The 12,838-nt window shown below is 42.7% G+C and overlaps 1 protein-coding gene across 3 annotated transcripts in view; it reads right to left on the bottom strand.

Annotated features, from left to right (window-relative positions):
- Positions 1–3,754, bottom strand: part of PPM1H (protein phosphatase, Mg2+/Mn2+ dependent 1H) — a 305,024-nt gene extending 301,270 nt beyond the window's left edge. For 2 of the 3 annotated variants that reach the window (XR_004032267.1, XM_003252730.4), the window contains exon 1: positions 2,909–3,754. Coding sequence is in view for 2 of the 3 variants with exons in the window: in XM_003252730.4 (XP_003252778.2) it covers positions 2,909–3,156 (248 nt within the window). In the remaining variant the exon portion in view is untranslated. Of the gene's footprint in view, positions 1–2,338 lie in introns of all 3 variants that reach the window. The other variant, XM_030822307.1, reaches the window with a different exon arrangement.
- Positions 3,755–12,838: the final 9,084 nt, after the last annotated feature.

Below are 12,838 nucleotides of genomic sequence, written 5' to 3'. Positions count from 1 at the left end.
AGATGAATACATCATAATTTAATCTACTGTAGAGAACGAGTTTGGTGTTGTGAGCTCTGGAGTCAGACTGCCTGGGTTCACACACAGGCTTGACCCTGGGCAAGTTGCTTAATCACTCGGTGCCTCTGTATTCTCAACTATAATATGGAAATGAGAGTGCCTACCTATTGGGCTTTTGTGAAAATCAGATGATATAAAACAGTATAGGCACTAAAGAGTGAGCAGTAACTATGTTAGCTATTACCAACAGCATATATTTAAGAAGAAGGAGGTAATTTGTGTTTACTTATGAACACTGTCAATGACATAGTGGTTTGTGAAAATGCTACAGACTAATATGCTTAGTATGAGTCTATTTTGAAAAGAAAAAAGAAACGCATGATATGTATTTATGAGGGCATCTAAAGAAGTCTGAAAGCAAAATATCACCCAAACATTGAATCCTCATTACTCCTAGGGAATAGGCAAGGGCTGGGGAAGAGGGGCTGACTTTTTTGTTTTTTTTTTTAAATAGGTCTTTGCTTGAATTATCACACATATATTATTTTTGCCACTAACTTTGAAATTTGTAACATTTTACAGTGGCCTTCCTAGCCTTCAAGTTGAATATCTCTCATGTTTTATTCTAGGAAAAAAATTTAACTTTTTAGGGATGAGGAAATGGAGGCCCAGCGAGGATGGGGGGAGCCCTCTAAGCACTCTCTCATGCGTGTCTTATTGCATCCTGTGCCTGCCATAGGCATGCAAACACTCTGAAATTCGTTCTTTCCTTCCCCTCATGCTTATCTCAGGCTTTCCTTTTACTGTGTCCAAACGGCTTCCACCTTCAGTGTTTCAGTATCTTCTTTCCTACCTCTCATAACTTTCTCACTATTGCCTGCTTTTCCTTCTGGCCTTGACAGGCGCCCCCGCCCTGGGAAACTCACTGGAGTGGGGACAGGTCTCAGGCGTTTGGTAGGCACAAGGACCCCCATCTACACAATTATACGACGGGGTATGCCTCCAAGTTGCTGTCTCGTAAAGGGTCCAAATGGGCCTTTTTTTTTTTTTTTTTTTTTTTTTTTTTGAGACGGAGTTTCGCTCTTGTTGCCCAGGCTGGAGTGCAATGGCGCGATCTCGGCTCACTGCCATCTCTGCCTCCCGGGTTCAAGCGATTCTCCCGCCTCAGCCTCCCGAGTAGCTGGGATTACAGGCATGCGCCACCACGCCCGGCTAATTTTTGTAGTTTTAGTAGAGACAGGGTTTCTCCATGTTATTCAGGCTGGTCTCGAACTCCTTACCTCACGTGATCCGCCTGCCTCGGCCTCCCAAAAGTGCTGGGATTACAGGCGTGAACCACCGCGCCCGGCCCAAATGGGCTTTTAAATAACGTTTTTATTTCAGTCAAGAAACAGTGTTTGGTATGTTTGGCAGGCACTTTTTTCTCCTTTAGGTCTTTCCTTACACAGGTGTTTATTTTTGCTTTGGCTTTCTCTTGGAAGTTACAATGCTATTTTGTACCTTCACCACCCACAACGTTCTCTTCCGTGCGCATCTTTTATGATGTGTTAATTTTTACTGTCTGAGCTCCCATCAAGCGCATTTCTGCCTCCTCACTTTCACACTCCAATCGTCTAGCCCCATTTATACACGTTTTCCATTTCAGCCCATGGAGAAACGCGTTTATAGGATGGTGGGAGAAGGAAAGGAGAATTAGAGATAATAAGCAGAGCAGATTCCAAGCAGTCTCTCCCACCGGAACCCTCGGGGTCGGGAACCAAGCCTGCCCCGGGGTATCCGGGCCACCAGAACAGGGTCAGCATCAAGGCGCCCAGGCGTTGGAAGAGCTGATTGGTTACCGGACGAACCAATCAACCAGCGAGGCCGTGCACCGATAGGGGAGGGCCAAAATTACCGAGGGGATGGGGTTAAAGGAAAAGGCGCAGGTGTGCCAGCCACCAGGTTTTGCGTGCACTTTTGCACACCCTGGTTCATTAATAACCCCGAATTCTATTCTAAATGTCTCCTAGTTTTCCCGTTTCGTACAACTGAGGTAGTAGATAGAAGGGAAAACGTTACTTATCTTACCATTCATAAGATGGTTATTAATAGTCAATGGAAAAGTGGCCATTGAGCTGGGGGAAGGGCAATAAAACCCTCCACCTCTCCTTTCCCGATTCCACTCTAGGTCGTCAACCTAACTCAGTCGGTTCCTGAAATAGCTGATCAGTCGAACGCAAGCTTAATCACCAAAGCGGATTACCCAAATGTTGTATTAGACAGTTGGAATAAGTTTCCCCCTCCCCAAGGGCTGAGGGAAATAGTACTGGCATTTACCGAACGCGCAGCGTTTTACTACCTGCTAAAGGAGAAGCGAAGGAACTCGCGGGCTGAAAGTGAGAGAAACTGAGACCTTCGGAAATGTACAACCACGCACTCGGACACGGCCACCTCCCGGAATCGGACACAAGCTCCCAGGCGCAGTGACATCTCCTCCAAGCCTCCACCCCACAAACTCTTCATCACGCGGGGGCGTCAACTATATTTTGGGAGGGTGGGGGTACAGATAGCAGATTTTCCTTATGTGTTTCAAACTTCAGAGCTTTTCTGCCCGTTTTCTTTTTCCCAAGTGACAGAGACCCCAGATTCACAGACCTGTCTCATCTTAGCTTTCCCACGGTCCAGCGCTGCCACCCACCCCTCCACCACCCATACCGGGGCTGGAGACGCCGCGTCCTTGGGTTGGGGGAAGAAGGAGTGGGGAGAAGAGGGAAATGGCCAGTGTAAGTAAAGAGCTCCCCGCCGAGGCCTGGACGCCGGCAGCTAGTGGAGAGCCCTGAGGCCGAGAAGCAGGGAGAGAAGAGGGCTGGAACCGTGCGGGGAAGGGCCGCGAGGAGAGCAGGGGCGCCGCCGGTGTCGCTGCACTCACTCTGCGTAGCCAGTGGCCCAGGGCAGCCGCCGAGTCTCCTTGAGGATGAGGATGGGGCGGGCGATGTGGTCGGCGCTGCACTCCACCTCGTCCTGAGACAGCCCCAGGAACTCTGGCCGCCCGTAGGGGAAACGCAGGGGCAGGTCCGAGCCTCCGCAGCCGCCGCCGCCGCCGTGCTCGGAGCCTGAGCTGCCAGCCATGATGCCGCCCATGAAATTGGCCACGGCAGATTTCACTCGAGTGAGCATATTACTCCGGCGCCCGGCTGCAGCGGTGCGAGCAGGAGGCGGCGGGGGCCGGGTAAGGCGCAGCGCGGGGCATGCAGGCTGCGGTGGGCGCCGGACGCACTGGGAGCCGGGCCACTGGGACGCGCCGCGCGCGGCTCCCAGAGCCTAGTGCTGCAGGGGGCCAAGCCCCGGCCTCTCGTGCTCCGTGCCGCGGCTGCCGCCGCCTCCCCCCGCTACACTTCCGCAACGGAGCGGCATGGAGCGGGCCGGCCGGGGGAGTCACCGCGCGCTCCAGGAGCGCCCAGGCGGCTGCAGTTGCAGCAGGTCTTTTCCCCGCCCCCTGCGCTCGGCTCCGGCGTGCGCTGAACTGAGCCCACCCGGCGAGCTCGCGGAGCCGCCGCGGCTGCTGCCACGGCTACCGCCGCCGAGTCATGTGATAATCAGGCTGCAAGGGCTCAGGCTGCTGCGGTGGCCGTTGCTCAGCCCCTCCCCTGCCGGCCCAAGCGAGACTCGCACCGGGATCGTGACCTCCTGGGGGAGGGGGAGACCGGCTGAGTCGGTACCTGGCGGAGGGGATGGGGGCGCTGTGAGCTGGAGGCGGTACAGGTGTTAGCGGCTGTCACGTGGAGCTGGGCAGCCGGGAAAAGCATTGAAGAATCCACTCCTGAGGAATGCTGCCTTCACCCTCCAGAAAGGAAACTTTGGGAGCAGGAGGAGAAAGGGGAGACAGGTGCAATCAGTGTGGGACGCTTCTAAGTCCTGCGGTGGAAAGCAGCAGTCACTGGGTGTAAAAGACTTTCCAGGACTTAAAAATAAACAAGCCTATACGGATTGCATGAGAATCATTAAAAGTTTTTCCCTAGGTATTTGTCGATTTACTTTTCTTTTTATTACAACTATATGCATCATTATCTATGGAGCAAACCTTATTTCGAACCCAGAATAAGCTTAATATACAAGAAAAAAGATCTCTTAAGAAATCAGAGGCTGGTCTGAGGGCAGTAGTATTTACAATTAATTGATCACAACCAGTTACAGATTTCTTTGTTCCTTCTCCACTCCCGCTGCTTCACTTGACTAGCCTAAAAGAAAAAGAAACAGGGACTATTAGTACTTAATTGTTAAATAAATTTATACAAGCATTTTCCTCCAACGTAACAACAAAAGTATCTTTTCAAAGCTTACCTTGTTTACTATCTAGACACTTAAATGCAGTCGTATTTGAATTTTGAATTCAGAACATTGTTGCAAAATTATCTAACGGCACTTATAAAACGAAAGAAGCTTAAGTAGAACATAGCAACTCGAATGCTAAAGTAAAAATGAATAAATACTTATAGTGATCAAACATTTTCGGTGATCGTATGTTAGCAAACACATCTTAAAAACTGAATACTTCATCAGGGCTAACATTTCTTAAATATTGGCTTTCTGGAGGGAGGGGAAACTTTGCAATAGAACATGTATCCTGTTCATGTTTACCTGTTTAATTTGCCAGAATTTGGTGTTACTTATGCAGTTATGCACCAAACAGCTTGCCCTGAGTTCAACAGGCAATACAGGCCCTTGTTCTTCTCAGTCAGTGTCTGGGTAGGAGAGTGGCCCAGGTGTTGAAGGAGAAGCCAATTCTTGAAAAGGAATTGTGAGTCAAGGAGTTCTTGCTGTTAGGTGAGGCCTGGATAAGCCTCACAGATGTCTTCGGTATCTATAATATTCTTTTTAAAAGACATTTCCCCCTTTGACTTTTTCATTTATAGATATTCTAATTTACTAGGTACCAAATAATTATGTAAAAGATGGCAGTATTTTAAACTTTCAGTGAAATACCACTCCTATCAATGAAGTTTTTAAATCACTTTTTACAAAACATGAATGTAATTTTATCTTAGCTCCTTTTCTTCTTATTTTGTGCAGGATTTTAAATGATGCAAGATACGTCTTCTTAACCTTTGCTTGGTTAAACTTCAAACTCCTGAATGGGAAATCTCTGATTATATGGGTGGTGGTGAAACATCGAACATTCCACATTCTCTGGTATCCATTGAGTCTGATATAAGCTTAGAAACGTCTTAAGAAAACTTTTGTTGTAGAACAACTATCTTTATCATTGTCTCTCAGATATTCCAGTAAGTAAACATTTTTTTAGTTGATTTGTTTTTGAAATGGAGTTTCGCTCTTATCACCCAGGCTGGAGTGCAGTGGCGTGATCTCAGCTCACTGCAACCTCCGCCTCCCGGTTCAAGCGATTCTCCTGCCTCAGCCTCCCAAGTAGCTGGGATTATAGGCGTCCACCACCATGCCCAGCTAATTTTTTGTATTTTTAGTAGAGATGGGGTTTCGCCATGTTGGCCAGACTGGTCTCGAACTGCTGACCTCATGATCCGTCTGCCCTGGCCTCCCAAAGTGCAGGGATTAGAGGCGTGAGCCACCTGCACCCGACCATTTTAGTTGCATTTACTATGTTCTTCCATTCATTTCACTTTATGGGAAAGCTTTAGTATTTATTTGAAATAGGAATTTGAAATTTTTCTTGTCTGATTTATTTTCAATTTAAACATGGTAACAGTTCATGGTAAATAATATATAAAATTCAAATATACAGAACTGTAAATAAAAACGTAAAAGACTCCAAAAGAATTCCCCAGGCGATAACTACTGTTAGTATTTTTGGTAGGCTTCTAAATTTTTTCTCAAATAGGATATTTAGCAAGATTAAATTTGGTAACATTAGCAAGATTTGTGAACTAGTGTTCCATAAGAAGTTATTCTACTATTTTTCCATAACCTAATTATTACCTGTAATGAGAAAGTGTTGGTACGTCATTAGCTTTGTTAGCAAACTTTGCCCTGCAAACGGTAGAAAAACAGAAATTCCATACCTGTTCTCTTTCAAATATTTCTATAGTAAAAGATGGAAATGAAATTTCTGATTAAAATGGGGGTGGTCATCCCTCTTAGAGGGACCCCTAAAATTATATGCTTTTCACACCGTTTGTACTCATAGGTTCTGAGAGTATCTGTGTTACTAAATTCAAATGGGGCATTGATCAGGTACTGAGAGCCCCTCAGTGTGTTTGTTAGACATCAATAGATACCCTTAATTTTCTCTTGTGTTTTTTTTTCTCTTGGAAAATGTGGGTTTGAAGACTTATTCATTTAGGAGATAGATACATAGACCTTATATTTAGATGCTCTGTATATCAACACAATCTCATTTCTAGGTCTATAATACTATAGTTTTGAGTATTAAATAACACTATGCCATTAGTAAGACTTAAAAAAAGTGGGCCGGGTGCGGTGGCTCACGCCTGTAATCCCAGCACTTTGGAAGGCCGAGGCGGGTAGATCACGAGGCCAGGAGATCGAGACCGTCTTGGCTAACACGGTGAAACCCCATCTCTACTAAAAATGCAAACAATTAGCCGGGTGTGGTAGCGGGCACCTGTAGTCCCAGCTACTTGGGAGGCTGAGGCAGGAGAATGGCGTGAACCCGGGGGGCGAAGCTTGCAGTGAGCCGAGATTGTGCCACTGCACTCCCGCCTGGGTGACACAGCAAGACTCCGTCTCAAAGAAAAAAAAAAAAAGGGAGCCAGGGACTGGGGGAGGGGAGGGTGGCGGTGGCCGGGCGCGGTGGCTCACGCCTGTAATCCCAGCACTTTGAGAGGATCATTTGAGGTCAGGAGTTCGACCAGCCTAACCAACATGATGAAACCCCCTCTATACTAAAAATACAAAAAAATTAGCCAGGCGTGGTGGCGGGCCCCTGTAATCCCAGCTACTCAGGAGGCTGAGGCAGGAGAATCACTTGAACCCGGGAGGCGGAGCTTGCAGTGAGCTGAGATCGCACCACTGCACTCCAACCTAGGCAATAGAGTGAGACTCCGTCTCAAAAAAAAAAAAAAAAGGGGGAAGCAGCAGCTCTCAATCATTTCTTCAGTCAAAACATCAGGTATCCTCTCAAAATGTTTATTAATTATGAAAGATGAAACAATAAATTACAGTGAAAAAACTTGGAAGAAATCACCTTAATGCAATGACCAAGGTTGACATCACTAGTCATTAAGTACCCCCTGACATGGGTCTTCTTCCCCCAAATCCTATACCTCAGTATGCTCATGGGAAAATATGGGTCACACCCAAACTGAAGATGTTCTAGAAAGTACCTGACCAGATACCAGATATGGTCAGAAGTGTCAAGGTCCGGAAAGGCAAAAAAGACTAAGGAACTGTCACAGATTGAAGACAATGGAGCTGCAACAACTGCAATGTAGTACCAACGTTATTTTCTTAGTCTTGACGTTAACATTAGGAAAGCTGGGTAAAAGGTATACAGGAACAAAACATTAAAATACAAACACACACCAGAGAGATTTTGGGTTTAAGTAGGGAGCAAATGCTCCTTTGGAAATCAGTCCAGAAGAAAGACAAATGATGCCTTTCCAGGACTCATCCCTCCCACAGCTAGAGACTCACACCTCCGTTATAGTGCTAGTTTCCTTGTATTCTAATTGGTACTTTACATATATCTTCCCATTAGACAGTGAAATCCTGCAGGGAAAGAACATTCTTATTCATCTTTGTATTTCCAGCACTTTGCCTAATCCTTAACAAGTAACAGGGTTCAGTGGGCAATTAATGCTTTTTAAAAATCCCATTCAGGGCCAGGCGCGGTGGCTCACGCTTGTAATCCCAGCACTTTGGGAGGCCGAGGCGGGCGGATCACGAGGTCGGGAGATCGAGACCACGGTGAAACCCCGTCTCTACTAAAAGTATAAAAAAATTAGCCGGGCGTGGTGGCGGGCGCCTGTAGTCCCAGCTACTCGGAGAGGCTGAGGCAGGAGAATGGCGTGAACCCGGGAGGCGGAGCTTGCAGCGAGCCGAGATCGCGCCACTGCACTCCAGCCTGGGTGACAGAGCGAGACTCCGTCTCAAAACAAACAAACAAACAAACAAAAATCCCATTCAGAGAAGAAAGACTATTCTGTTTGAATCACCAAATCTGTTGTTTTTATTCCGTTTTCTTTGCGATCTTTCTCACTTAATCCCTTAAAATCTGTGTTGTCTATACGCAGAACTTTCTTTTCTTTCTTTTTTTTTTTTTTTTTTTTTTTTTGAGACAGAGTCTTGCTCTGTCACCCAGCCCGGAGTGCAGTGGCGCAATCTCGGCTCACTGCAAGCTCCGCCTCCCGGGTTCACGCCATTCTCCTGCCTCAGCCTCCCTAGTAGCTGGGACTACAGGCGCCCGCCACCACGCCCGGCTAATTTTTTGTATTTTTAGTAGACACAGGGTTTCACCATGTTAGCCAGGATGGTCTTGATCTCCTGACTTCGTGATCTGCCGGCCTCAGCCTCCCAAAGTGCTGGGATTACAGGTGTGAGTCACCGCGCCCGGCCAACTTTCTTAACCTATGGTATCTGATAAGGCTTAGCTAACTTCAGTCAATATCCAGATTGGTAATAATATGGATACCAAGTCATGTGGGTCTTTCCTTCACACAAAACTGACAGCCTGATATATATATATCATAACCAGGATATGAAGTTTTAACAGTTAACACTAACTTGTTTTGCTTCAGAGATAGTTTGGATTCCAGTTTCGTATGCAGGAAGGTACTGATTGGAAATTCCTGATTTATTGGGGGTCGGGGGATACATGTATTTCTCTTCAGTAAACAAAACCATTTACTTGTAAGTGACAGTTTCTTATGAACCAAGAAATTTATACCAAATGCTTGAGCACAGAGTTATAGAGTGTTCGCAAATTTTACATCCATGAAATGCAGTCATTCCCTAGATTATAAACACCTAATTTAGAAACATTTGGAAATGTCCTACACTGTCCACATTGTCCTATACTGAAACTACTGTTTTGTAACTGATGTGCGAATTGTAGAAAAAAAATAGTTATCCTTATCTCACAGAATAGCTGCAAGGATCAGTGAGATAATAGTTGTAAATATGTTATAACTAATGTTGGGCTGGTATTATCACTCTTCTCTAGTTAAATCTGTTTTTCCTTAGAGATCAATTTTTAATATTAAAATTTTAAGCCTTTTCTTTTGTCTGTTCTTTGCTTATAACAACCAGGATAACAATGCCTACCTCATTGGATTATCTCGATAATTAATAGAATAACATGTAAATTCCTAATATTCTTCTTGGTACAGAATAGATGATCAATAAACAGGTAATAAGCACAATGACAGCACTCTGCACCGTGGGTGATGAATGAATTTACATACATTGTTTCCAATGCTCTAGCAACACCAAGGTAAACATTGTTTTTATTGCTCTTAAACAACGCTACCACTTTACCATTGAAGACAGTTGGGAGGTTTATAAATGACTTGCTCAAGACAACACAGCAGTAACAAAGCAATGCAGTCCTATTAGGTACTTTCTTTAACATTACAACATATAGAAAGTTTACACCACAAAATATTTTTTCCCTACCTTTTTCAAGCAAAGATCTGGTAACCTCAGTTATGGTTGTTTTTAAAGGCCTCTGTGAATCTGAAATTAAAACAATCCCTTGGCAACCTTAGATGGATTGTTTTAAGTACAATCCTGTCATTTGGAAATTGTTTCAAATTCTAAAGCAATTACTTTTCTGTGAGGTTTTTAGCTACAACTTGTTTCTAAGTTGGGAGCTGTCTGGGTCATGCTAAAGTTGCACAGAAATTCTAAATTCTGTTCAACTGGAAAGTATCTTTTAAAAAAAGATTATAATATTACTAACCTGTTCCCAAGCCTTGTCATATTAACTTCTCTTTTAATATGATTTGTTCCCCTGCTCTTCTGCCATGATATATCACTACTATCACGATTTTTTTTCCAGATAATAGTGGCTTTAGTAAAATATCCAATGAAACTTGTTTACTGAACAGAAAAATCAGCATTTGCTTAGAGTAGTGCATGTGGTTTGAACAAGTTCAGAAATCAAGTAACTGAAGACAGCCTCTTAGCTAAGAACTATAAACTCAAATTGCTTTTTATTCTCTCAAAGAATCAGTGTTGCTCTATGCCAGTAGATATGGCAGCTGTCTAGAATATGTTGAAATGCAGAATTAGTTGCTTTGTCCTTTTTGTCATCAACTGTATTTTGAATCAAATTAGAGAGGCTTTTTATGCTTGCCTGTAAATATTTTTAGGTCTGTCTTTCCAAAACCAAAACACAGTGGAGTGTCATGGCAAATAACCTCATATTTTATTCAAAAACAATACCCCTTCCCCAGTTATGCATTTGTAATTAAAATATCCTATTTTAATACATTTTCCTTATCTCTACCCTAGTGAATTAAAAAAAAATCTCTTGACATAACTGTGTAATTTAACAATTCTCTTGTAATTGCTTTGACTGTGGAAAATAGGCATACCAGATTGCAGTCCCTCACATGACAGCCACCAGCAAGATAACAAAAGACAGATTGACAAGAGAACAGCATAAAATTTCACTTAATGTAAGTTTTATCATATTAAATAATATATTATGTATTTATTACAACTTTTTATATAATATATTAAAACTTATTTTTATATAATAAAATTTATTACATACAAATAAAACTTATTATATAAAAATTTGTTTTAAATGATTGGACAAAAAGGTATGGTCTAATGGTAATAAACTGGGGCAACCTGGCAAACTTGTTAGTAAGCTCGTTGGGAAAGTAAACTATCTCGCCCCATCGCACACCTGTTGATTCAGAATCCCTGGGATGGGACCCAACAATCTAGCTTAAAAGTCCTCCAGGTGATTCTGATGTAAACCATTTGAGAAATACTGGCACATGGGAAACTTGTACTATTTATCTAAAGGACAGGCAGACATGGAAATGCGGGGAATATGTCAAGTAAGAAAAATAACCAGTGACACATGTGCTCTGACTTTAAATGTATGTAGAACAACAACAGTTGTTGTTCAACAGTCTCAGATTGAATGAGACTATTCAACTGGAGCTATTCAGAAACATATGAACTGTCCCTTTCTGTTTCATTTCTGTGGGCTTATGTTAGTGTAGAAGCCTGAGTACATTTGCTGTGGGCAGATATGTAAATTCTTTAGCATATGGGAAGCTGTAGAGAAGAAAGTAGGATTGAGTACTGCCTCCTGATCATCTCCCAGGACTGGATTACCAACAACCAGTCTATGCCCATGTTCTGTCACGTGCCAAGCAGGGGCAGAAAAAAAAATATAAATATATATGTCTATCAATTCACATTATAATATAAATATGTATATAAACTTTATATATATACGTATATTTTAAACTACATGTTTGGTAATGTATTTTAAAAGTAACAAAGTGGTCACTATTAGGAAAACCAAAATGTTCTTGGCCTTTGTAGGGGAGAAAAAACTTTTTCCTCTACCAACTTTTGTTATTTCAATGGGAGCCTGCAAATTAAACTGAAAAAAGACATTAGTAAGAGAAAAGAGCTTATTTATGCGGGCAATGTTCGCACATGTGGGAGTGTTCCGTGATGAGTAACTGAAAAGTGTGGTTAGAATTTGGGGCTTATATACCTAACTTAGTAGGGGAAAGGAATGGGGGAGAAAGACATCTATGGGAAGGACAAATTGGTTTGTTTAGGAAAGACAAATGGGTTTTCAGGAGAACAAACAGAAGATAAGAAAGTTTGTGATAATACTTATGCAGGTGTGAGTGGTCTTTCTGTCTTCTTCATGGCCATGAAACTGCACCTGAGACGGGTGATGAGGTTTAAGACATGCTACTCCAAAATATGGCATCTTGATGTTTGAGAAAACAGCAGAAGCAGGAAAGTCTCACTCACTTTCCTCCTGCACTTCTTCCCAGAAACAGGTCATAAAACCTAGGAAGGATTCTCTGACCTTCCCTGGAAGCAGATCATGAGACCCTCATTCTAGAGGTACCCTCTCTATACCTGGAGGAAAAGGACGTCCTTATCTCTGGAGACAGGGACACAGAGAAGAATCTGAACAAATGACTTGCTATGTTCCTTCCAGTTTCTTACCATTAGATCATACCTTTTTATCCCCTCATAGCTCTCCATGAATATCCACTTCTTCATCAAACCTAGCCTAAAAAGTACACAGGTTCACGCATTTCTTCTTGCCTTTATTTCCTTATGAAGGCTTCTATGTTATTCAAAATTTAAAGTAAATTTTTATGCTTTTCTCTTTTTGATGTCTTGTGTTATAGGGATCTCAGTCACGAACATAATGATGGATGAAAAAAGACATGTTTTCTTCCCTATAGGGGATTTATTGTAGTGGAGGGGAGAAGAGAATTTTCTTCCTCACCCCTTGCTAGGTTCATGGCTGAGACCCCTATAAACAAAAGACAGATTGACAAGAGAACAGCATAAAATCTTATTTAATATAATTTTATTATATTAAAAATATATTACTAGAATGTATTTATATATAATATATATTAAAAACTTACATAAACTTATATATTAAAAACATATATAATAAAACTTATATAAAATATAAACTTATATATTAAGTTTTATTGTATATAAATAATTTTAAATGGCTGGACAAAAGAGGTATGGTCTAGTGATAATAAACTGGGGGAAACTTAGCAAAGCCTGTTTCTTCTGATTTTTCTCTGTATCCTTGTGTCCTCAGAGATAAGGACATTCCTTTCCTCTGCATATAGGGAGATCACCTCTAGAATGAGGGTCAAAAACCTACTTCAGGGGAAGGTCAGTT

Source organism: Nomascus leucogenys, chromosome 11, assembly GCF_006542625.1.
Source record: "Nomascus leucogenys isolate Asia chromosome 11, Asia_NLE_v1, whole genome shotgun sequence".
NCBI lineage: Eukaryota > Metazoa > Chordata > Mammalia > Primates > Hylobatidae > Nomascus > Nomascus leucogenys.
The sequence above is the reverse complement of the archived record's forward strand: the minus strand, read 5'-3'. Positions and strand labels throughout refer to the sequence as shown.